This window comes from Pavona decussata, unplaced genomic scaffold (assembly GCF_977016875.1).
Source record: "Pavona decussata unplaced genomic scaffold, jaPavDecu1.1 SCAFFOLD_168, whole genome shotgun sequence".
In the NCBI taxonomy this organism is placed as follows: Eukaryota; Metazoa; Cnidaria; class Anthozoa; order Scleractinia; family Agariciidae; genus Pavona; species Pavona decussata.
Genome location: NW_028145579.1, coordinates 770024 through 796660, shown reverse-complemented (window position 1 = coordinate 796660; position 26637 = coordinate 770024). Strand labels below are relative to the sequence as shown.

Below are 26637 nucleotides of genomic sequence, written 5' to 3'. Positions count from 1 at the left end.
AAATTTTCCGACAAGTACTCACGTTATATTTTTAGGGAAGTACCCCCCACGGGATCGAGTGCAGGCCCGTAGCCAGTATAGTGACAACCGAGGTAGTTGTATTTTTAAAATATCCAACTTCAACGTATTAAAAAGCTTTTGAATTTAGTTAAGGCCTTACAAAAGAAAAATATTTTTAACTTTTTCAAAGGAGGAAAGGTTTGGCGATCACCAGCCATGGTGGTTGTATGTGAGTGTTATCAGTATTGAGTGCCAAGAAATTTGTTTTTACTGTGCTGTCAAATTTGATCAAGTTGTGGTATCTATATGGTGAACACTTGCCTTTTGTGGATTATGTAGGGTTCCAAATATTAGGATTTCTGCAAAGGAACGATAGGATGAAAAATAAATATGTTCAAGGAAAGGAGCATGTTTTTTTTTTTGCCTTTTCACGCATATCACTATTCCCAATTATTCTGAACTTAGTTTCGAGTGGGTAAGGAAGTTGATCTTGTGACCGACCTGTACTACAAAGTAAAGCTAAGAGTTTTTGCTATTATATTAGCCAGGATCATCTATATTGGGAAATCAAAATGAAATATTTTTAGAATGAGAAGACTTTGACATCTAGAGTACCAAAAGTATTTATTTAAATATTATCAGCTTAACACCTGTACAGATCATTGAAAGATACTTTTATGCTTACTTTATAGCAATTGTTTGACAGCAAACGAACTTGCTATTGTGCTCGCTAAAATATATCATCGTGAAATACCGTTCTCCGCAAATAAGTGAAAGCTTGCTAAAAGCTCTTTACCTTATTCAAGCTGTTTTAAAACGTTCATTATAAACCAAATTACTAACACTAACGCTCTCTCGAGAGTGAGAGGACTCAGTTTTAAATATTTGTCTTCGAAGATAGACATTTGGTGATCAGGGGCACCCAGCGGTTCATTTAAGTGAATATTTGTTCAAATTCTTCGGATCATTTTAGTTGTTAAGAAAATCAAAAGTTTTCTTCGACAAAATGTCAGCTCGAACTGTCTCAACACTGGAAAACGATTTCTTTTTGTTTTCGAAGGGACAAATATGTCGCTAAAAATGCGAAAAATAGCCAGCTGGAATTTTAGTAAAGCCAACAACATCTAGAAAAATTCGAAGAATAAGACACCGTTGTCTGAAATTTCTGCAATTCAAATGTTTAGCCAAGGCATTCCGAACAAATATATCTAACTGTACACAAATATGTCTGTAAATGGGCAAAAAACTATCTCAGTGGGAAAACAGGAGACAACATTTTCATAATATCACTTCAATGTTCTCGTTGGGTCCCCCTGTCCGGACTGTCTTTTCTCTTTGAGAGTTGTTAACTTATGCATTTAAAAGAAGCATCTATCCAAGCCGAAGGTGCTTAAAGGAGAAGTATCACGCAAATTTGCTTTCATTTCAAAACCCAAAAATGTAAGTCTCTCAGCACAAACAAAGAAATAATTGTCAAGTTTGTTATAAATTATCACCCCAGTGCAGTAAAACTGTCGATTAGTGCCTCTGACCAAAAACAGAGTAGGCCGGTATGGATTGAAACTTGAAAAATGTTAGGCTAATGTTTTTCAAGTTCTCGCATTTTTTTGCTTCCAAAATGGGCTAGAACAGATCACGAGTTGTTCCTTTCAAGAATTGAGTTGATTTCTTTCCTCTCGTTATTCTAGAATTATTTGGCAGTTGATTGAAGGTCTTATTTCATAATTCCCATGATACTTCCCCTTTAACAGAGGGACTACGAACAAACAAAACCTGGATAATAAAGAACCCTACTGTGTTATCTGTGTCACCAGACAGCATTCAATTTAGCAACTTGACTTATATACAAAATACTTTTGTGCTTCCTGTATATGATAGTGTCTGGGTAAATATCCTTTTATTTTCAAAAGGTCAGCAAAAAATGAACCAGCGACTATATAAATCTACACCTATTTGACTACTTTATAAAATAGACTGTAAATATTCGACATTAACAAAAAACTCTTAGTGGGAATTTGGAGCAGAACGTGCAACTCCACTAACGACAAAGTAAATATTTCTAAGTTATCACTCACAACAATCACAGCAGATGAACACAACGCAATGCACCAATTAGAATGCGAAGCAAATACACTTAACCAGAGTCAAGCGCGGGAAAACGCGTGCGAACAAGTCACGATTAATTTTGTTTCTCATTTGCTGAGAAAGTGGCACGTGTTTTCTAATCAATCACAGAGCAAACCAAAAAATCGATCTAAGAATGGAAACTACTATCTCAAAATCCTTTTGATGTCGAGAAGTTCTGAACATGATTAACGATTAACTTGGTTTTATCAAACACATTCACCACTGTGTCTACCTACCGAACGTCACAGCGATTCAAATGTGTAAATTTCGAGAACTCTAAATGCTACCAAATGAAATCCAATGCTGAAACTCCTAAAATGTGTGAGGATTCCCTCTGTGTTTAAATTGAATATGAAGAGACAGTCCTCAGTGATAACGAAAACTGCAACGAAAGGCATGCGCACCCAAATCTCTATGCAACACAACTGTGATAAGTCAATTCTTTCAGCCCAAGTGATTCCACTTTGGTTTACTGTCCAAGTTACTGACGTCCTGTTTGAAAAGAAAGTTCCCGTTTGTCCGGCACTCCTCGGCGGGTGGCCTGGGCAAGACACCTGCAACTGATAAACAAACGTCTGATTTTAGGATTAGTATTGTAATTTGTTATTGGAATTTATTATTCACTCTTGCGCAAACTGGATGGCTTGTGAATTAAAGGCGGCATGTCAAGTTGGGTTCTTAAAGAACTTGTTGAATTTGCTCCTAGCCAATTTATCTACCGTTTCCACTACCCCAGTTACTTCGATCGCAACCTACTAGCTACAATTCTACTCCGTTCCCTCCGATACTTCTGTAACCTTTGAACTGTGATTTAATCGTTTTAATCATTATATCAAATGGATTTCAAATTGTCTATTGCCCCGTACCGCGCTGTCGCTGTGTTTGTTGAAATATTATTTAGTAAGTGCAGCCTCTTAGATCTTAGCAATTACACTGACTCAGTAGTGTTGAGTTATTACACTCTCAAACGCAGAATGAACGGAACACCGTTTATTAAGCGGTATAAGAAGAATTGTGTTCTTGATAAGAGTTTAAGTTAACCCTATAAAGGTAGTCTAAGAATTGTTGTTTATCTTATTATGATGTTCATAAATCAAAGAATAAGAACAGTCCTGTAACAAAGTACCTTTCGGTCTCTTGTCACCGAACCAGAAGGTTTTCCAAGAGAATGGAAGAGTTTTCTTGAATAATTCATTCAACACCCGAAATAATACAGTTCATTGACAAACTAACCTTTACTTTCCGAAATCAAACGTCACGTTATCCCCAATCAGCATGAAAGGCGCCCAGTTCCCCAAGTCAGCATAGCCGTTACTTCTCATCCACTTCATGGCCTGGTGAAGAGACTCACTGGCACTTTCCCCACGAACCAGGTGTTTGTAGAAACGACTCATTAACTGTTCTGTTGCTTTGTCTGGTATGGCCCATAGGGCCACCAACACTGAGCGTGCACCGGATCCTAAGAAGGCCCGAGCGATTCCAACAACTCCCTCAGCTCTAACCTGTCCTTGTGCACTGTGAGAACAGCTGAGTACTACAAGTTTAGCACGCACCTGAACTTGTGAAATGTCATCCATTGTCAAGAGGTAGTCTTTCTCGCATGGAGTCGCGTTAGTGGGGCGTTGAGGAGCGAGGGCAATTTCTCCTCTTTCGGCATGACCACGAGCAGCAAAATGAATCAGACTTACAGAGGAGATCCTCTGAAGAACTGCTTGTTTGGTTGCTTGCTCTTCTAACAAAGGCTCAGCTCCGAGTAGTTCTGCTATCATCTCCGCTTCCTTTCTTGCAGAGGGCAAGCGACAAGGATTCTGAATGCGTCCCTTGTAAAACACGTCCCCAACGTCCGGATCGCCCACTATCAGTGCTCCAGTCTGGCTGTGATAATCCGCTGGACTGTCTTGAATGAGCCCGAGAGTCGACAAAGAAGGAACAATGCGGATTCTGTAACTCTGTGACAGGTATTTCTCACTTTCATCCTTTAATGCTGCGAATGGAACTTTGTACAAGGCGGGATGAGGAACAATCACGATTTCGGGTTCGTCAAGAAAGTTAGCTACGGGAGCGATGATCATTTGGTAACACTCAGCTAGGGTGGGAACGGGTTCAAGGTTTTCCTCTTCCTCGGTCTCTATTGGGTGAAAAGCTGCCGAGCTTCCTTCCTCTGATGTTTCCTGTGTTGAGTCACCGGCCTTTGACGAAAACAGTGATCGATCTTCGTAGTGCTCTTGATCATGACGGAGGACATTAAACCTTCTGAAGGTTTGTTCACTGAAAACTTCCTGAACATCTGTTTCCAATCCCTTTTTGGCAAAACATTCGTTGACGTTTACTTTACGGAAAATTGTTGGTTTGTTTCTTTTAAGAACCCACAAAAACATATGACCACTAAAATACGAAATGTATAGACAGTTACAAACAATCTCTTTCTTTACGATCCTTTCAATATCAGGCCAAGACAGCGGATTGACTGAAATTTGTTGTTGAGCAAAATATTGACCTGAGATTAAGTCTGCCAGAGCTCTGCCTCGTCCAAGCTCTAGAACACAAAGAGCTTCTTCTGCTTTTCCTACTCCAAGGCAATACATAGCGCTGAGCAATTGATAGGAAGAACTGTGCTTGTCTAAAAGGTTTATCTTAAATTGGTCATGGCGTCCAAGAAAACTTCGCATTTTCTCGCACTTGGTAATGCTTGCCAACAGATTCGAAAACACATCATCTTGAGAACTTGCATTTCCTTCTAAAATGACATCGTATGCAAGTTCGAGGTGCGAGGCACCCTCTCCATCTACGTCACGTATCATTCTGCACAAACCAAGTGCTTTCTCGTGATGCTCTTTAGCCTCAGCATATTTACCAAGAGAACGAAACGACGATCCTAAGTTTAAATAGCTTGCCGCCTCTCCTTTTTTGTCGCCGATTTCTTTTCTGATCACAAGTGCGTCTTTCTGGTATCTTTCAGCCTTTCCATATTCACCGAGAGATTGATACACAGCTCCCAGGTTCCCATAACACGCTGCTTCTCCTTGTTTGTCGCCAATTTCTTTTCTGATCACAAGTGCGTTCTTCTGGTATGTTTCAGCCTTTCCAAATTCATCGAGAGATTGATACACAGTTCCCAGATTCCCATAACACGTGGCTTCTCCTTGTTTGTCTCCAATTTCTTTTGTGACCACAAGTGCGTTCTTGTGGTATTTTTCGGCCTTTCCATATTCACCGAGAGATCCATACACAGTTCCCAGGTTCCCATAACACGCCGCTTCTCCTTTTTTGTCACCAATTTCTTTTGTGATCACAAGTGCGTCTTTCTGGTATGTTTCGGCCTTTCCAAATTCACCGAGAGATTGATACACAGTTCCCAGATTCCCATAACATGTGGCTTCTCCTTGTTTGTCTCCAATTTCTTTTGTGACCACAAGTGCGTTCTTGTGGTAACTTTCGGCCTTTCCATATTCACCGAGAGAATAGTACATAGTTCCCAGGTTCCCATAACACGCCGCTTCTCCTCGTTTGTCACCAATTTCTTTTGTGATTACAAGTGCGTTCTTCTGGTATGTTTCGGCCTTTCCATATTCACCGAGAGATTGATAAGCAGTTCCCAGGTTCGCATAACACGCGGATTGTCCTTGCCTGTCGCCTATTTCTATCATGATGGTGAGTGCTTTCTCATAAAGGCTTTTCGCTTCTTCATATTTACTTTGAAGGTGGTATAAATTTGCCAGTTTATAGGTTACCTTGCCTACTTGGGTTTTTTTGCCACATTCTCGCAGAAAGTATAAGAGTCTGTTACCACAATCTATCGCACTTGTGTGATCGTGAAGAAGGCAGTACGTTTCAAACAATGATGAGTATATCCATGTGTATGCTAATCCAAGAAATTCATTTTGCTTTTCCAGGCCTTTGTTGTTTATCTGAATCAAACATTCCTTGTAGAACTCAATAGCTTGTCGAACTCGACTTGTGTTGCGAAGAAATGTGGCAACGCATGTACTAATAAAGATTTGCTGTATTATTTCCCCTGGGTTGTCCATGACGGTCTTAACTAAAAACCAGAGAAAACAAAAATACAGTAGTCTGGGGCTGTTTATTATACCGGCAAACCAGTGTTGAGGGGCCACCGTGATTTCAAAATCCGCTATTAACTGGAAGGACGCCAGTTTTAGAGTCCATGAAAACATGTATTTTGAACATTTGAGCAAAATAATTGAAATGTTGTATATGTGTTCCCAGAACACTCTGTGCTCTTTTAATTATAAGACATAATTATAGACATATTTGGGTAAGGTAATAACCGGACTGTTCGATGCTATAGCTGTAAATTTAAGCCCCAGAAAGTTTCAGGAAATGACGTTTTATCAACGGAAGTTTTTTATTATTATTATTATTATTTTTTATTATTTTAACCTATTATAGACTTACAATACAACACTTGCCGTAAAAACAAGACTGTTATAATTTCTAACACTACTGAACAGAGAACAAAAATGTCTAATAGCAATCTTACATGACAGTAGCTTTCAACATATATACATTACTCTACTATACTTATCGTACGACACTTCTACACGAGGCAACAGTAACGCTCAAACAAACACCAAGTGGCTGAGGGGCGGGGAAAAGTACTATAGAGCATTAATAGTTAGGTGTGACAGGGTAGAATTTTGGACCATTTTTTGTAATGGGCTGAAAATTTGTTTTAATCAAACGAAATTTCCGTTCCATTTGGTAAGTTATTTTTACCTTGGCTACAAATACCTTAAAGGATGGATAGATAATATTTAATTTGCATTTATATAAATAAAAGTTAGCTATTAATATGAGACGATTAAGAATAATTTTGTCTTCAGTGGCAGCAAAGACTCCAAACAGTAGTTTTTCTAATGTTATAGACATTTTTGTTTAATTAATTTTAGTTAACTAAGAAGAGAACAACTGCCGAAATTCTTTTAGCATTTTTTTTCAACGGAAGTTACGAAATGTTGTTGATGGTACGAATGTCTGGAGATTACTGTAAACGTAAAGCTTGTATTAAAGTTCCGCCTCTTTTCACTTTTTGATCCGTCCCTTGTGCAGCGCTAATAGTGGTTTCTTAGTAGTTTATGGCGTAAATGTTAAAAGGCCAACAACTGAATATTGAAGATTATTATTTTTGACTCTGCTAAACCAATGAAAGGAAAAAATCGGCTGGAAAACACGGGCGAAAGTAGAGATTACATATATACACATTGATGTTACATGGTAGTACATTTATTGCAATTGCAATATTATCATACAGATGCTTCCATCTCGCATTAAAAAATTCCGTTTTTATTAAATGTTCAGCTACTCTATGCTCTTGCAGTCCCACACGCGTTTTACGGCTGCCGAAAAACAAGGCGGCCGGAAAACACCGCATACTAATGAGGAGTGTTTATCAGCGGTTCAAAAACTCACTAATAATTTATAAGCCCATTGACCTATCAAATGGTCGATAAAACATCACCTGCAATGGTTTTGAAACCAGATAAAACCTCCTCTTTATTAGTATGCGGTGTTTAATGTTTTTCTCGTATTCTTATTCCCAACGTTCACAAAAGCATCATTTTTATGAACTCTCTTGCAGCACGTGTTTGATCGGGTCTAAAACCACTCAGCTGTGTGAATTTCAGAGTTAAAATTGGTTTTCAGATTAAGGTCCTCCGATGTATTTGTATCGGGTTTGGAGGTAATATATCAACACGAGAAGGTGTGTTTCATCAGATATCCAAACACTGAGAAGTAGGTTAAAAAAACGAGGCGAAGCCGAGTTTTTTTTAACGACTTCGAGCTGTTTGGATATCTGATGAAACACACTTTCGAGTGTCTCAAATGATTAATGATTCTTGGAGAAATTCGAGACTAAAGTTGGCAAAATTTTATGGTAATTAGAAACACATATCCAAACCACGGTCACGGTAGTGGTTTTCTTTGTTTTATCGACATCTTGATGAATTATCATTTATTTGTGAGTTTTCCTGGAGACTAAAATTGGAAAACATCTAACGAGTGCATTTTCTAAGAATAAAGGAAACCTATTATTTGTGAACAGTTAATAGCTCGCCGCATTGTCATGGCAACGGTACCTAGTGCAACAACAAGTATCAAAATACATTTCTTCTAAGTTAATCTTGCACCATGCTAATTTCGGGCACCCAGAACTACGTGGTTTGTAAATAACGTTCGTTAACCCCTGCGTACTATAAAACTGTGGTCAGCCACCTTAATTGATCACATGGAAAGATGATGGCAAAAGTAAATATCGCAACTGCTTAAGTTGCAGACTAACTGCGAGGATCTTTCTTCTATTTGATCTTTCATCTGCAGTTCAAAATATATGCTTCATATATTTACATTTATTTATTCATCACTTCACGGGTATATTACGAACAGTCACAATATGACCAGCTCCCAGTTGGCTTGATAGCTCAGTTGGTAGAGCTCTGCACCGGCATCGCAGAGGTCATGGGTGCGAATCCCGTTCAAGCCTCAATTTTTTCAGGCTTTCTTTTCCCAACTCTTTTCGCAACTGCTTAAGTTGCGTACTAGCTGCGAGGAACTTTCTTCTATTTGAAAAGTAAATATCAATCATCGATAGCTGTCGGCCGGATAAAGGAGCCCTTTATTTTTATTTAATTCATCATATATTCTAGTTGAGCTGATTTATTTATTTATTTATTTTTATTTAGCATGTGTACAGCCGCCCCCTCCTCAGGAAAAATCGGTAAGAGAGACCCCAGTGCAACAAAGGAAATACAGTCAACTCTCGTAAGCGACCACCCTTGGTACACGACAAAGTGGTCGCTTACGGGAGGTGGGACCTCGATTACGGGAAAGATCAACAAAATAGGCCTAATACTGGATTGATTACATGAAAATATTACCTTATCAGCTAAAATTAGGCAAATAGGAACTAATTTATTTGATTTTTTTCACATGCAACAAGTTTCGGGAAAAGTACAGTAGAGTGTACAGTAGTTGTCAATATGTCTCATGTTAATTAAAATCATTGAAACTTTAATTTGTATAACATTTTGGAACAGATCACTGTAACAATTCCCGTTTACCTACAGATCTAATTATAGCCATCTTCTCTGTCTTAAAACTGTTCATTGTCTCCCAGCAGTCCGGGCAAGCGTCATAAAAAAAATTGAACTTGTGTCACTTCTGAGTAATGATTTACTATCGATTATACGTGATTATGTTGGGTGGTCGCTTACCAGAAACAGAAAATAAAAGAATACGTCAAATGTCTGGCCTAAAAAGTGGTCGCGGTCACCTCAGTGAGTGATGGTCGCTTACGAGAGAGCTCTTGACGGTTGTTTACGGAGTGGTCGCTTACGGGAGGTGGTCGCTTACGAGAACTGGTCGCTATGACAGAGTTGACTGTAGCAGGGCGCACTGACTGTAGGGACGTCTGTACGCAGGGTATTTTAATTTGATCTGACTCTTTTTTTTTCAGTTTTCATATACAGTATATATATACATTTATATTTTTCATTAATTTATTTCCTTCTATTTCATTTTCCGGAATGTTCCGAGATCTTCTGGAATGTTCCATGTTCCTGATTTAATCAACGGCCAAAATAAGCGAGCGCTGTGACTAATTATCGAACAGAATGAATATGTTCTTGTTCCATATGGGGATCAGTGACGGAAAGGTCGAGACTGCAGAACAAGCTTGAGCGGCAAAAGGGACTTCCCCTACTAAACAGACAGACATATGCAAATTGAGCAAGAAAATCGAGAATCTGTCATGCCCTGGGTAAACAAAAAATTAACTGAAAATGAAAGAAATTATATATCCTCGTCTCCTTTTTGCTAATTCAGTGGAATTTTATCATCATGAGTCTCGCCACACAAAGCTTGATAATTCTATTGCTTCCTCTCCTGGAGATTTCAAAATCTTTTGACAAATGAAGTGAAGTTTTTTTCCTATTTCTACGGATTCGTCCTGTAACAAAAATACGTCGGCGTTGTTTGATCAATCTCACAAATTCCCTCTCAGGGAATTTAGTAAAAATTTCTTCTAAGTATCTTATTCCTCAAATTTACTAGCTCCTGTTGGCTTTAGGAAAATGCTAGCTGACCTTATTACGTAATTTTTAAGGACGTATTTGCCGCTTCGAAAACGAAAGGGGTGAGCTGCTATCTTGACGAAGAAAACTTAAGGTTTTCTTTAACACTAAATCTGGAGTTCTGAGGTGATTTACGGCTTCCAAACATATTTCCACCGAAATGAGCCGTTGGGTCGACCCCTGATCCTGTTAACGCACTCTATTTGTAAAGAGGGCTCAACAGACATTTCGAGATCACTCAAGCAAACACCCCTTGGCAGTGAAAACAAATGAAACATTTTGACAGCTGTGTGTTTTTTGTTGTCAGTGGAATGAATGTTATAGTTTCATCATGGGCGGCACGCAACCGTTCATTTCGGTGGATATCTGTTCTGATCGCTTTGATCGTCTCACAAATTCGAATTTAGTCGTAAACAAAATGTAGGGTTTTCTTCTGCAAAATGTCAGCTCCAAATTTTGTTACACTGGAAAACTAATTCCAGAATTCCTTTAATTTTCGAAGAGGACAAATGTGCTATTAAAATGCAAAAAAAGATCAGCTAGTATTTCGTCAAACCAACAACTGCTACTGAATTCGGACAATAAAATATCCTTTTCTAAAACTTTCTACAAGTTAAAATTTCAGCTAAAGCACCCGAATAGATCAATCTGTATTTATAACAACTTACACAAATATATATTTCAAAGGGTACAAAACGATCAGGGAACACAGGAGACAACATTTGAAGAATTTTTCCTTAAATGTTCTTGTTGTGTGTCCCCGTGCTATACTTGATTGGCATAAATACAACAAACTTTTAAAAGATCTTAAACTTACCACGACGCCACTTACAGTCACAAATCGTTGCAGTGCGTAATGATCGGAGTATGCAAGGTTCGTGGCGGCGAGAAAGTGGTGCAAGCGTTTTATTAATAGCACTGACAACTCGAAAACAAAAGACACCTTAAACTGGTAAAAAATACGCAATGTTCGATAATGATGTACGTAAAACTCAAAAATGAAACACCCAAGGCTCAAAAATGATGTATCTAAAAATTGTAATAACATAATCAAAGAGCCAACGCTAGAAAACGATGCAAACTAAACCTGAAAACCTAACCGTCGCTTGCGTCTTTGCCTGAGTATCAGGTTTTTCGGGGAGAGGGGGGAGGAAGGGGGAAGAGAGGAAGGGGAAAATGGAGGAAAAGCCTGACACGAAAGCATTGAGACGAGTATTCTGCCCCTTCCGTGATCATGACGCTTCGCCGCAAATAGTAGCCAATCAAAATAACTTCCGGTCATGCAACTGTCATGTCAGCGATGACCGCTGTGATAGATGTGAATTGAAGTCACACACACAGCTCCATTGCGAAAGGCTCTCCAAGCAGAATATTTTATGTTGAGCACCAATGAGCAGAATTCGCGACTAGATGCAGGATTCATTACAGGAGGAAAATACAAACCTCGCAGTTCAGAACGGCAAGAAGTGATGACAAAAACGCAGCCGTAACTCATCAAAACACAAATAGCCGTGATAAGACACACAAGATCTTGAAACGAAAACAAGTAGCCGACCGGGCCTGGCAATACAGGCTTTACTGTCACCGGACGCACTGAAACAAGCCAAACCAAACCCAAATAAAATGCCTCAACGGGCATAAGAACGACGGTTGCTAAACAGAAACAAAAATAGGCACCAGAAGTAGTGCATGTGATTTCAGCTACCATGATGCTGATAATGAAAAGTTGTTGCCTGTGTTCTAGTGACCCTGAAAAAAGTCATTTTAAGAAAATGAAAGGGAATCTCTTCAAAGATCAAAAAATTAGATGTGACTATTACATTTAGTGTAAGTTTAATTTTGTCTGCTTTATTGACTCCTTTTTTGTGCATTTATTAAATTATCTAAAGCTTGAGTCTGAACCAGGAGCGGGTTGAGGTCTGAACACAGCATGCGCGCGCATTACACGTTCAGTTAATGACGCTATTAGCGCGCAAGGGTTGTGGTAAGCAAATACGGCGTAGATAAAGCAATCCCTTAATTTTATATCAAATGGATCACAAAGTTAAGTTTCGTTTTTAAAATAACCCAGTTTCTCGTTTGTGAACCTTTTTGATCACCGAGCAAAGAAAGTGAGTTCACGAAGAGCTAACCCTTTTTGCACGCTTTTCATATCTGCTACCACCCGTGCGCATTTGACCAAACCATTGTGACTCGTTGTTTAGTGGAAATAAACTGTTTTCTAATGAACCGGTAGTTAGAATTTCGTGAAATTTGAAAAACAGAAGTTCTCTAAACGGCGTAACTCACCAACAAGCAAAAACCCAAATCTGACAAAACCAAGATCTCTCTGTCAAAATTATTTGAAAGAAGCATCACCATGTTAGTATTTTTCCTGAAGACAAAAAAATGGAAAAACATCTAACGAGTGCATTTTCTAAGAATAAAGGAAACCTATTATTTGTGGACGGTTAATAGCTCGCCGTGTTACCATGGCAACGGTACCTAGTGCAACAACAAGTATTGAAGTACATTCCTTCTAAGTTAACCTTGCACCATGCTCATTTCGGGTACCCAGAAGTATGTGGTTTGTAAATAACGTTCGTTAACCCTTGCGTACTATAAAACTGTCTTCGGCCATCTTAATTGAATACATGGAAAGATGATAGCAAAAGTAAATATCGCATTTGCTTTTATAAGTTGCGTACTAACTGCGAGGATCTTTCTTCTATTTGATATTTCATCCGCAGTTCAAAATATATGCTTCATATATTTACATTCATTTATTCATCCCTCACGGGTATTTTACGAACTCACAATATGACCAGCTCCCAATTGGCTTGATAGCTCAGGTGGTAGAGCACTGCACCGGCATCGCAGAGGTCATGGGTTCGAATCCCGTTCAAGCCTCAATTTTTTTCAGCCTTTTTTTTCGCAACTGCTTAAGTTGCGTACTAACTGCGAGGATCTTTCTTCTATTTGAAAAGTAAACAGCAATCACCGATAGCTGTCGGCCGGATAAAGGACCCCTTTACACAGAGATTTTTATTTAATTCATTATATATTCTAGTTGAGCTGATTTATTTATTTATTTACTTATTTTTATTTAGCATGTGTACAGCCGCCCCTCCTCTCAGGAAAAATCGGGGAGAGAGACCCCAGTGCAACAAAGGAAATACACGTCAACTCTCGTAAGCGACCACCCCTGGGACAAGACAAAGTGGTCGCTTACGGGAAAGATCAACAAAATAAGCCTTATACTGAATTGATTGATTAATTAATTAATTAATTACATGAAAATGTTACCTTATCAGCTAAAATTAGGCAAATAGAAACTTATTTATTTGATTTTTTTCACATGCAACAAGTTTCGGAAAAGGTACAGTAGAGTGTGCAGTAGTTGTCAATGTGTCTCATGTCAATTAAAAACATTGAAACTTTGTATAACTTTTGGAATAGATCACTGTAAGAATTCCCGTTTACCTACAGATCTAATTATAGCCATCTTCTCTGTCTGTAAACTGGGCCCAGCTGTTCGAAGCCCGATTAAGCTAATCCTGGATTAACGTGAACTTTGATTCGAGTTTAATATGTAATCAATAAAGAGACTTCCAAAAGATTTTTGGCCCTCAGTTTTGACTTAGACTTTTCTTTTGCCTTGAAAACCATTTTTAATGAGCGAGATGAAAACCATGATTAACTTCTAATCGTGGATTAGCGTTAATCGGCTTTCGAACAACCCGGCCCTGTTCATTATCTCCCAGCAGTTCGGGGTAGCGGAGTAAAAAAATTAAACTTGTGTCACTTCTGGGTAATGATTTATTATCGATTATACGTGATTATGTTGGCTGGCCACTCACCGGAAACAGAAAGCAAAAGAATACGTCAAATTTCTGGCCTAAAAAGTGTTCGCGGTCCCTTAAGAAATTTGAGTGGTGGTCGCTTACGAGAGAGCTCTTGAAACAGTATTTAACTGAGAAACAAAACGGTTGTTTACGAAGTGGTCGCTTATGGGAGGTGGTCGCTTACGAGGAGTGGTCGCTATGAGAGAGTTGACTGTAGGAGACGTCTATACTGCGCAGGGTACTGATTTTAATTTAATCTGACTCATTTTTTTCAGTTTTCATATATATATTTTTATATGTTTTCATTAATTCATTTCCTTCTATTTCCTGTTCCGGAATGTTCCGAGATGTTCCGGAATGTTCCATGTTCCTTATTTTATCAACGGCCAAAATAAGCGAGCGCTGTGACTAATTATCGAACAGAATGAATAACTTCTTGTTCCATATGAGGATCAGTGACGGAAAGGTGGAAACTGAAGAACACACTTGAGCGGCAAAAGGGACTTCCCCTACTAAACAGACAGACATATGCAAATTGGGCAAGAAAATCCAGAATCTGTCATGCCTTGGGTAAACAAAAAATTAACTGAAAAGGAAAGAAATTATATATGCTCGTCCCCTTTTTGGTAATTCAGTGGAATTTTATCATCACGAGTCTCGCCACACAAAGCTTGACAGTTCTATTCCTTAATTCCTCTCCTGGAGATTTCAAAATCTTTTGACAAATGAAGTGAAGTTTTGTCCTATTTCTACGGATTCGTCGTCCTGTAACAAAAATACGTGGGCGTTGTTTGATCAATCCCACGAATTCCCTCTCAGGGAATTTAGGAAAATTTCTTTTACGTATCTTATTCCTCAAATTTACTAGCTCCTGTTGGCTTTAGAAAAATGTTAGCTGACCTTATTTCGTAATTTTTAAGGACGTATTTGCCGCTTCGAAAACGAAAGGGATGAGCTGCTATTTTGACGAAGAAAACTTCAGGTTTTCTTTAACACTAAATCCGGAGTTCTGCGGTGATTTACGGCTTCCAAACATATTTCCACCGAAATGAGCCCTTGGGTCGACCCCTGACCCTGTTAACGGACTCTATTTGTAACGAGGGTTCACTGGACATATCGAGATCACACAAGCAAACAGCCCTTGGCAGTGAAAACGAATGAAACATTTTGACAGGGCTATGTGTTTTTAGTTGTCAGTGGAATGAATGCTATAGTTCCATCATGGGCGGCACCCAACCGTTCATTTCGGTGGATATCTGTTCTGATGGTTTGAGCGCCTCACAAATTCGAATTTAGTCGTAAACAAAATGTAGGGTTTTCTTCTGCAAAATGTCAGCTAAAAATTTTGTCACACTGGAAAACTAATTCCTGTCGTTTTCGAAGGGGACAAATGTGCTATTAAAATGCGAAAAAAGGTCAGCTAGTATTTCGTAAAAGCAACAACTGCTACTGACTTCAGACATGAAATATCCTTTTCTAAAACTTTCTACAAATTAAAATTTCAGCTAAAGCACCCGAATAGATCAATCTGTATTTATAACAGCTTACAAAAATATATATTTCAAAGGGGACAAAACGATCTGGGAACACAGGAGACAACATTTGAAGAATTTTTTCTTAAATGTTCTCGTTGGGTGATTCCGTGCTATACTTTACTGACATAAATACAACAAACTTTTAAAACATCTTAAACTTACCACGACGCCACTTACAGTCACAAATCGTTGCAGTGCGTAGTGATCGGAGTGTACAAGGTTCGTGGTGGCGAGAAAGTGGTGCAAGCGTTTTATTAATAGCACTGACAACTCGAAAACAAAAGACACCTTAAACTCGTAAAAAATCCCCTTTGTAGAAAATGATGTACGTAAAACTCGAAAATGAAACACCCAAGGCTCGAAAATGATGTATCTAGAAATTCGAAGAACATAATCAAAGAGCCAACGCTAGAAAACGATGCAAACTAAACCTGAAAACCTAACCGTCGCTTGCATATTTGCCTGAGTATCAGGCTTTTCGGGGGGAGGGGGGAGGGGGGAGGAAGGGGGAAGAGAGGAAGGGGAAAAGGGAGGAAAAGCCTGACACGAAAGCATTGAGACGAGTATTCTACCCCCTCCATGATCATGACGCTTCGCCGCAAATAGTAGCCAATCAAAATAACTTCCGGTCATGCAAGCTGTCATGTCAGCGATGACCGCTGTGATAGATGTGAATAGGCCATTTCCGAGTTGCTGTAAATCTCATTATGAAAGCGAGGCTAAGTGCTAATCTTTTCACATGAAAATTAGCTTTGTTTGCTAATGAATGAAAACTAATTTTCATAATAAAACATTTGCACTTAGCCTCGCTTTAATAATGAGGTTCGAAGCAACTCGGAAATGGCCTATTGAAGTTACGCACACAGCTCCATTACGAAAGACTCTCCAAACAGAATATTTTCTGTTGAGCACCACTGAGCGGAATTCGTGACTAGATACAGCTTCATTACACAGGAGGAAAATACAAACCTCGCAGTTCAGAACGGCAAGAAGCGATGACAAAAACGCAGCCGTAACTCATCAAAAGATAAATGACCGTGATAATGCGCCGATCAAATCGAAACTTCAACATTCCCCCCCCCCCCCCCCCCCGGGCAAACCCCGGGCATTTGACTATTTTCTGTGCCTGGGAGTGGGGAATTTGATGGGTAAGGCCTTCCCGGGGGTGGGGAATTTGACCTTGCCTGGGTGGGGTGGGGAAAATTGAACCGGAAGTGTCAGGTTTCAAATCGCTTTTTGGGGGTTGCCGAAGTCGCTAACAGCTATAGACACGTGTTTGGACGAGATGGAAGAGTTTAAAAGAAGAGATACAGCATTACAAAAAAAGCTTACAAAAAAAGGTCTTCAAAAGTGAGAGTGCTTAAATATTAATTATTTTTATAGATTGTATATAAACGATGTAGATTTTTTATACAATGAGTCAAGCTGCAGCTTTGTCCCGCAGTGAATAGTGAAAGAAATAAACACTGTCGAATGAAAAACCGCTTTGGCTTAAATTGCAGAATATCCTGCCACTCGACCAACATTCTACGTAGCCGGCTAACTAATTATTAACAACCTTTGCCGTGTTTCGGAGTTAGAACAGCTTACACTTGCTGATTGACATTGTCCGACTTAATAAATTCAATTTCCAATCATTAGTTTCAATGTTAAAGTTGTGGTTTTTGTAGTAACTCATGACAGGAGCCGACAACGATTGTTCTTTAGGAGGGGCACTTGACAGACAAATCCGACGATAAGGTAGGGCATTTGAACACCATTTTGGACCGAGGGGGTGGGAATTTGAACGATCTAATCTTCAAAAGTTCAAATGCCCGGGGTTTGCCCGGGGGGGGGGGGGGGGGGGATGTTGAAGTTTCGAGTTGATCGGCGCATAAGACACACAAGATATTGAAACGAAAACAAATAGCCGACTGCAGGATAAAGATTATTACACAGTTCAAATCCTAACTACAGTCAACTCTCTCATAGCGACCACTTCTCGTAAGCGACCACCTCCTGTAAGCGACCACTTCGTAAACAACCGTTTTGTTTCTCAGTTAAATACTGTTTCAAGAGCTCTATCGTAAGCGACCACCACTCAAATTTCTTCAGGGACCGCGACCACTTTTTAGCGGTGTTTTATCAGCTGATGAAACACTCCTCATTAGTATGTGGTGTTTTTCTCGTATGCTAATTTCCAACGTTTACAAAGGTATGATTGTTATGAACTCTATTGACACACGCTTTTCCAGGAATGTTTTTGAAGCCGATAAACACTCCTGCTCGTTTTTTGACCATTACTTAAAACCGCGTGAGTTTGGAGATCAATTATTTTTTAATGTACACATAATCCAAAATGTTTGGACAATTAATGGTTGGCCTGTTTGTTTAAACGGAATATTTAGGTTATATGAGGTATGACATGGTAGGTTTGAGAGGTCAGACACTTTCACATTTCTGAGCATAAAATTTGCAATGTTTCTTTATTTATCACAACATTAAATTATTACATTTTCAGGTGCCCACGGAGGCAAACGTTGCAGTACAGTCTGCCCAATGTATAATATATAGTATTTTGTATGATCGCTAAAATATTTAAAACTGGAACCATGTACGATACTGGTACATATGATACTCTTGAGTAAAACCCTCGAACTGTTTTATAACATACTTTTTATCACAAAATAAAAATTATACAAAATGTTATTACCAAAGAGGTCTGTGAATGAGGGAAAGTTCAATTCTCTTAAAAATGAAGGTTTTTCAAGTTAGACAATAATGGTACACTATAGTATCATATACATGTAGTAACTTACAAAAAAAAAAAAAGAATTAAAAAAATCAGATTGGTAAAAATGCAATATCCTGCAGTTACTATTAAAAATTGATTAAAACATTGTATTTATTTAACATATTTATTTATAATATTTATTGAATAGCATGTGATGATCCTAGGTTAAAGGTTTTACACTCTGTTTTCAAGTGATATTTTGGCAGATTTTTTTTAAAAAGGTTTGTGGCATTTTGATGTTTTGTGTTTGTCTGAATTGGCCTCTTTAAGACTTGGTTTCCCTCAAAATACTGCTTGGTCACTGAGACACTAATAATCCCAGTAAGGATGGGAGGGGGAGGGGAAGGACTCATTCGTCAGACAGTGCCATTTGAATGACCTAATAATTTTATATCAAATATAAGAGTGTTTCATCCATACATCGATCAAAAACTCATTAATAGTTCATAAGCCCATTCACCTATCAAATGGTCAATAAAACATCATGTGCAGTAGTTTTAAAACCCGATAAAACCTCCTCCTTATTAGTATGCGGTGTTTAATGTTTTTATCGTATGCTAATTTCCAATGTTCACAAAAGTATCATTTTTATGAACTCTCTTGACACACACTTTTCTAGGAAATTTTTTCGAAACTGTTCAAAAAACTCGCAGCACATGTTTTATCGGGTCTAAAACCACTTGGCTGCACTTTGTAGTTTTAAATCCTAATAAAACTTTACTGCTCGCGTTTTAAACATTATATGCAATGTCTTACATGGTTGATCAGTCGAGAGGACAAAATAACGAACAACAGAACAATGCCCCCAAACCTAAAAAACAATGCAGCAGCAGGTTATAAGGGTCCAGTGAAATACAGCTTTTGAAGGGATAAGCTCTACAGAGGATGAACAGTGTTTCATCCTCAAAGTTGCTTTAAAGAAACCAGCGGCCTCGTTTTTTCAAACCACTTTTCAAGAGTTTGATGTATAATTCTTGAAGAAATTCAAGCAAATTAAGGTCCACCATTATATGATAATTAAGATCACTTTTCCAAACCTCCTTCACGGTAGTGATTTCTTTTGTTTTCTCCTCATGAATTATCAATGAGTTAAAAAATATATTTCAAGCATTAATTGGCTAACTTTCTATGCTGATGACCAAAAATGCAGAACAAAAATGGACAACAGAGGAACTAAACATATTTGTACCTGTTAACATGCAGAGGTTAAAGGTTGCTCTCAGGTAATTTGGCCTAGAATGGGTGCCAAGTCTGAAAAGATGTAAGTACGTCACATTTTACAGAACATCCTCACAAGCCAGCAATGGCAAACCCTTTTCTATCATATTCATCACTCTCTAAAGTCTTCAGCATAAACTCTGCAACATCTGCACATGTTATCTTGCCTGTTGTTCCAGTGTTACACTGTCCTTCTTCAACCTTATAGTTTCCAGAAGGTTCACCTGAAAATTAAGTCACAATTTATGTCCCGCTCTGAGTATAACTCATCCTGTGTGGGGTGGGGGGAGGGAGAGGAGCGGGTAAATGGTTTTTAAGACACCCCTCCCACTCGAAGGAAGTAATTTTTCCATATAACAGGGAAAGTTCTGAAGTCCTTGGTATTCATACTATGTACTCTACACTATTTTAGTTTTGCACGCTGCTTGGAAACTCTTGGCTTCTAAGACAACCCCTCTCCACCCCTTTTGGAATTTCCAAATTTTGACTCTCCTTGGGGTGTGTATGGTTATTTCAGAAACAAAATGATTCAGAAGATTGGATTGGGAGAGGCGAGTGCAGATGTTACTTAACACTTGGCTAATATACCCATTATTATCTAACTCAACTTATAGTACTTGTGCAGTATAGTTATAGTTATTTTTAAGTACTGTGAGTTCACAGTTTGGTGGTGACAATGGTTTTCCAACACGTGTGTATATGGATGGCAACATGATGCAAAATTCAGCAACTCAATATCCATTCACATTCACGATTGATATTTTGATTAACAAATAAAACTGTTCACATTCAGCATTTATAACTATATTCTGGATCAATATTGGTTCACATTCAAGATTTGTATTCGTTCAGTAGTTTCAACTTCATCCACATTCAGCTATTGTATCGGTTCACAATCACAGTACGCCGAATGGTGCAAAATTCACAAAATATTTCCATTCAGCAATTTCTGCGCATCGTATCTTGCGCGTACCACGTGATATAAAATGACCTCGCACCCAGAGCCCGCGCTTTCGTGATCAAAATGGAGGATGCAGGTGAACGGACTGAACTATATGATGTCTCTGATCATTGAGAACTTTTTTTTTGAGTAATACTTGACGTCCTTGACGAAAGTGAAACATTATGGGAAACACCTGATACTGACTGTCGGGAAGCATTCCAGGTTAGTTCGAGGTGTACCGCTCTTGCTCTGTATTCGCTAGTCGGTCCAACAGTGGAAAGAAATGGGGATAGAGGTAGACCAAGGCTTGAAATACCAGAAGACGTGCTGATCAATCTTCGCTCATTAGGCCTTCCCTGGACTGAAATAGCTAGAATGCTTCTAGCATCACGTTGGACTTTGAGGCATCGGGTGGTGGAGTATGGACTACAGGATGTTACAGGGTATTCACCCTAACTGACGAACAGTTAGATAACATTCTGACGAAGTTTATGTATTTCAATATATAAATTTTACTTTCTCTTGTGCTAATAATTATTTAAATTTTCAGTAGTCTAACCTGAACGTAACAATTAAAACATTTTACTCTACCAAATGGCAGATAGCAAATATGAAAGTCGATCACTTATATAATAGCCCACTTTGAAAAAGAGTGATGGCCTGGGTCGAGAGTAACTGCCCAAGTGATTGTGGGATTGTTTGGGGGGACGATGGCTATTGTTATCGTCCCCCCAAACAATCCCACAATCGCTTGGGCAGCTACTCTCGACCCAGGCCATCACTCTTTTTCAAAGTGGGCTATTAGGACCAGCTATCGCAATTTAATGCCACCTCACAGTTCCATATTATATAGCGGTTTTTAAATGAGTGTCGCAAAACCAAACTGAATCCAGTAATTAATCAGACCAATCACAACAGACACTGAAAACTCAATTAACCAATTAGAACTAGTAGCAAATATATGTAAACGCCGCCAAGTGCAGGAAACTGTGTGCAAGTAATTGTTTTGTTTTTTTTTCGGGGGGGGGCTTACTTCCGATTGGTGAAGAAAGTGGCGCGATTTTTTTGAAGCAAACACAAAGCGTAGTAAATAGAAAATAATTACTTTTCGACACTCAACTGAAACCCGCTCTATCAAGCTTTCAAAAGTCTGATTAAATGACCTTGCAATGTAATAACAACAAGTATTTTAATAGCTACAATACCTGAATCATCACATAATTTACACAGTTTATAAGAACTTTTCCTATTTGAAAATTTCAGAGCTGAAAAAAACAAAATGAGCTCAAAGTCTAGACCACACTGCTGCTGGTTTGTAATGATAATAAATTGAATTCACAGTCACTTAAAATGTGGCACAACTGATATTAATCATGTTATCATTCTAGTGTGCGTGACATGTACAGTGAATCTGTTTTGCAATCAGCACCAACAAGGATGGTTAAAGTTTCAAATAGGAGGAAATGAACACCCATGGAATTTTATCGAAACGAACCTGTCAATACTGAGATTGAAAGACTTGCAAAGGAATGTTACTTTCAAGTGGTTAACTTCACTTTCTTGAACCACCTAATCACACATTTTAACCACAACTCAACAGGACTATGACAACAATATATATCTGTAACAAATCCCCAAAGATAAATATTGAAACATTGGGTGAAGTACAATATTATGTTTAAACAATTCAGGCTGTGTTGAAGGTGCTTCCCCTACTCACTCCTGCAAGGCTCCATCGAAATGTGCAAGATTTGAAAAATTGGTGGGAATTGGTAGGGCCAGGAGGCATGTGGATGCAAAAAATGATTCTGTATCAACACAGCTGTCCCGAATGCAACCAGGAGCCATGTTACTAGTGACAGAGCAGCTACCGGTAACAAACTGAAGAAAATATTTCAAATCCCTCACTTCAGCGTTGTCAAGAAATAAAAGAAGCATCTGAATGGACCTCTTTGAGGCACTGCTGCTATCTTCACCAGGCAGTTGCAGTAGATTTTTCACAAAATCAGAAGTTACATTTCCTACTTTATCTACAAACAAATGCTCAAACAGATCTGGGTGCTTTTCAATCTGAGGCAAGACATTGAGAGTTGCTAGCCCTTTCCTCATCTGATTCAGCAAACACTTGTTCTTGGTTAGCACCCTGTAGGTCACAAGTGACTGCACAACATCCAGCTTGTTGGCTTCCTAGATAGGTGCGAAACATTGAAAGAATTTGAAGGGAAGTGGCCATCAGCCTGAATGAATCAGTATAATCCAAGCAGCATGTGTGGTGTTTCCCATAATATTTCACTTTCGGCAAGGACGTCAAGTATTGCTCAAAAAAAAAGTTCTCAATCAAAGACATCATTTAGTTCAATCCGTTCACCCCATCCGCCATTTTGATCACGAAAGCGCGGGCTCTGGGTACGAGGTCATTTCATATCACGTGGTACGCGCAAGATACGATGCGCAGAAATTGCTGAATGGAAATATTTTGTGAATTTTGCACCATTCGGCGTACTGTGATTGTGAACCGATACAATAGCTGAATGTGGATGAAGTTATAACTACTGAACAAATACAAATCTTGAATGTGAACCAATATTGATCCAGAATATAGATATAAATGCTGAATGTGAACGGTTTTATTTGTTAATCAAAATATTAATCGTGAATGTGAATGGATATTATAGCTGAATGTGAATGAATATTAATCCTGAATTTTGCACCATTTCGCCAACCATATGTGTATGCATGTGCTCATCTTGGTTCAGTTTTTCCTCATATGGAGTTTTCTTTGCTCCCTATCATCAATGTAAGTTGGATAATAAATTCCTTATTACATATTTTGGTGTGTACATGTAGCATCGCTGTATATTTTTACTTGTTGTTTGTATTTTGAAGAGCCTGCACAAACAACAAGTAAAAAAATGCAGCAATACTTACACACCAAAACATCTAATAAGATATGATATAATATTAATAATAAATAATATTTATGCATGCCATTTTTTGTTCTTGGTTTATGCTGTCCATGGAAGTATGCTCGCTGTAAAAAGGTTAAAAGTTTAGAATGGCTGAATGCTCAGTACATACCCTCAAGCAGCCGACATGGTCTGACAATTGTGTAATTCACCTCCTGGGCATCGCTGGCCTCTAGCATTTTCTCCATCACTGCCATGTTCTTGATCACTCCATTTAGAAGGAATGGCTTTAAAATCCACTCCACAAACCAGGAATTATTTGGTCCTGGCTGTGTGCACCATGATGTAACAGTCACCAGTCGTGTGATTTTGTGCCTAATATAAAAAAAGTATTAGCAACATCCTTAAACCCATATGCTGGATTCACAAGTATATGGTAGACTCAAGGGGTGGGTAGGGGTACTCCCAGGGAAAAACTAAAAAAAAAAAAACAAAAACAAACAAATATGTGGGTGCCCCAATGGCTGATAAAGGCACTTATTTTTGAAAGACCATGAAAATGCTACAACCCCAGATTAAAAGATTGCCACACCTAGGCACCTTACATCCCCTCTCTCCTTCATTGCAACATTGGCAGTGCAAATCTTTGGGTGTTCCATGAATGTTGCTGATGTGCCTGGGCTTGTTCCATCAAGATCTCACTGATTATTGTCTACAGTTGGAAGCCTAATTAATGCTGAGCTATTCTGGACTACATAACCCTGTTCCTTGCAAAAAAGATCATAGCAGTTCATTTTCTACAATACCAACCTACAGTAAAAACCCACGTATAAGAACCTAGAATTTTTAAGTTCAGGCTGAATGGGTTCTTATATTTTGGGGTAGTTTTTCCAAAGTCAGGCTGATTAGGTTCTTAGTAGGTTCTTATTTGTAGGATTTGTCATAGTGATACAAAAAGTCAGGGCACTATACAGATTCAAGTCCCAAGACTACACCAGTATAATTTTATACAGTACTACATATTCTATTCTCTGTATTTAATAAATTTTCAATTTTGAAGTTTCTTCATTGAACTACATACTGTATTAAACAAATAATTTTCATGGTATATTTCTCAGAAATTTCACAATTTCTAACAAAATCCAGTATTTTGGCCTTACAATAAGAGTTTTTTTTTTGTATAAGAACCTATTTTTCTTTGCCAGGCTAAATAGGTTCTTATATATTTGGGTATTAAAATGCCCAATTTCAGCTTGTAGGTTCTTAAATCACTAGGTTCTTATACGTGGGTTTTTACTGTAACACAGAAAATAGGCACAAAGAAAGACTTTTTTTGAGAAAATTTGTCCCTGTACTAACATTGTGTATGCTAGGTTTGAAGTTTTCAGAACTTTACTGTGCATTTTATGAGTGTTTAAAAGGAGTTTTCGTACATTACGAATTATGGGTAAATGTACTAGTCACAATCTTTTTCAGTATGGTAAGTTACTAGCAGAATTAAATGACAAACCTTTTCATTCCTTCTGTAATAGCATGCATGGATTCTGTGTACAAGGTTGTTGGGTTAAAAATGTTTGCATAACCTCCTAAACTTGACAGCACGGCATCTTTGCCTTCAAGTGCAGCAGCAAAGCTCTCCACATCACAAGCATCCCCTTTCACAGACTCTAAATTCTCATGTCTGATTGAACATAAATACAGGAATTAATTTTTTGTGAAGATTCAAGGCCAGGGGAACCCAAAGAGTTTAATTGGTTTGTGAATTTGTATGAGTGTTCTAAAGATCTAAACACCCCAGATTTTAGGACTCAATTATACGAAAAACTAACATAATTTTTCTATAGTGAAATGTCAGTGTAAGGTTTTGTGACATTAGAATTTGTAATAATTTGCTGTTAACCCTTTGTTTGTTTTTGTTTTGTTTTTTTGTTTTTTTCATAAGGACAAAAATGGCATTTGGAAACCATCTACGGTTTTCAGAAAATCAACAGCAGCTCAGAAGTTTCGAAGATAACATTACTTTTACACTTAATTTTCTAAAATTTTCCATAAGATCTAATATTCAGCTAAAATTTCCAAACAGATTAAACTATGGAGAAGAGATATGGGAATTAAGCCTATTTGCAAGACCCAACAGCCTAGCTAGAAAGTAACCTGAAGCCAAAGGTGCTTCTCCTTCTTCTACTTCTGGAAACCACCCTTGTTACTTCTACTGACATTAAGTGTTAGGGAGGGAGGACTCCCATTTTAAAAGTGACAGATGTGATCCTTGTACCTTTTAGGGGTTAAAATGTGTGGTTTGGTACCCCTTAGGGTGCTAAAATTTAAAACGGTGGTACCTTCTAGGGTAATGAGACAAAAAATATGAGAGGAAGTAAATGTCAGTCAACTGATTTTAATTTTTCTTATTTGTGACTTGTCAATAAAAGAATGATATATATGTTATTTGATGGCAAGCAATGAGCAGCCGCTGAACCACCTATGCCAGGAAAATGTCATGCCAAACTGTCTGTAGACTCTAATTCCTCCACTGGAAGAGGAATCGTGAATACTTTTGGACAATAACAGTTCATATGAACAGTGGAATTTCTCAAAAGCCTTGGTAATTTTTCGTCACACTATTATGCCTATGAGGTAATCTAAAGCAAGACATTACCTCCTTAGCCCGCTTTACATCAAAGACCATGATCGTGCGCTAGTATGCCAAGCGATTTGGAAACCGACACCGACGATCTTTGGCATAACCAATATAAAATGCAGCCTGGCATGTGAGTCCCCTCTCATACCAACCCCCACCCCCTCCACCTCTGGGGATTAGTGCCGCTTCCCCTATCCATAAAGCCTTGACAAGGGAAAAAACGCCAGTAACAAAATAGGTAAGCACACACAGAAAATATCACTCTGGCTAGGGAAATGAATTGAGCAAATCTATCTGTAAACGTTTGGAGGAAAATGGTCCTGAATTCTGCATCCGACCGTCGAGATTTCGCTTGGTTTATATGATCAAAGACCAAAAGGTGACTCACTGAATATTTAGTTTCTCCGGTGTTCTCACTACAGCTGTGACATGATGTCCTTTCTTTAACGCTTGCTTCACTACCTCTTTTCCCGTTCGCCCTGTACCTCCAAATACAACTAGCTTGAGCTTTTTTGCAAAGGAACTCTCTTCGCTCGACGCCGCCATGATGGTGTCGAAAATACTTGAGTGTGGACTGGGTAAG

The 26637-nt window shown here is 38.5% G+C and overlaps 2 protein-coding genes across 3 annotated transcripts; both read right to left on the bottom strand.

The window, feature by feature from the left end:
• Positions 1-607: 607 nt before the first annotated feature.
• Positions 608-16004, bottom strand: LOC146464198 (uncharacterized). 2 transcript variants are annotated; one of them, XM_085130055.1, is made up of 3 exons: positions 15739-16004; positions 3361-6166; positions 608-2687 (listed from the first exon to the last, which is right to left on the bottom strand). In XM_085130055.1, the coding sequence occupies exon 2, from the start codon at positions 6153-6155 to the stop codon at positions 3363-3365; it is 2793 nt and encodes a 930-aa protein (XP_084986181.1). In that variant the 5' UTR covers positions 6156-6166; positions 15739-16004; the 3' UTR covers positions 608-2687; positions 3361-3362. The 2 variants fall into 2 exon arrangements, with proteins under 2 accessions (XP_084986181.1, XP_084986180.1); XM_085130054.1 differs by lacking the exon at positions 15739-16004 and having other exon boundaries at positions 3361-6449.
• A 2008-nt stretch (positions 16005-18012) lies between these two features.
• LOC146464197 (flavin reductase (NADPH)-like) lies at positions 18013-26637 on the bottom strand. Its single transcript, XM_085130128.1, has 4 exons — positions 26443-26637; positions 24927-25097; positions 23589-23791; positions 18013-19791 (listed from the first exon to the last, which is right to left on the bottom strand). The coding sequence occupies exons 1-4, from the start codon at positions 26598-26600 to the stop codon at positions 19640-19642; spliced, it is 684 nt and encodes a 227-aa protein (XP_084986254.1). The 5' UTR covers positions 26601-26637; the 3' UTR covers positions 18013-19639.

Coding starts and splice junctions, on each gene's coding strand:
- LOC146464198 (XM_085130054.1), bottom strand. CDS start 6,302: ATGTTTTCATGGACTCTAAAACTGGCGTCCTTCCAGTTAATAGCGGAT.
- LOC146464197 (XM_085130128.1), bottom strand. CDS start 26,600: ATGGCGGCGTCGAGCGAAGAGAGTTCCTTTGCAAAAAAGCTCAAGCTA. Junction 25,098..26,442: donor CCGGAGAAACTAAATATTCA/GTGAGTCACCTT, acceptor ATGTTCAATCAG/ACATGAGAATTTAGAGTCTG. Junction 19,792..23,588: donor ACCATGTCGGCTGCTTGAGG/GTATGTACTGAG, acceptor CTTAATTTTCAG/GTGAACCTTCTGGAAACTAT.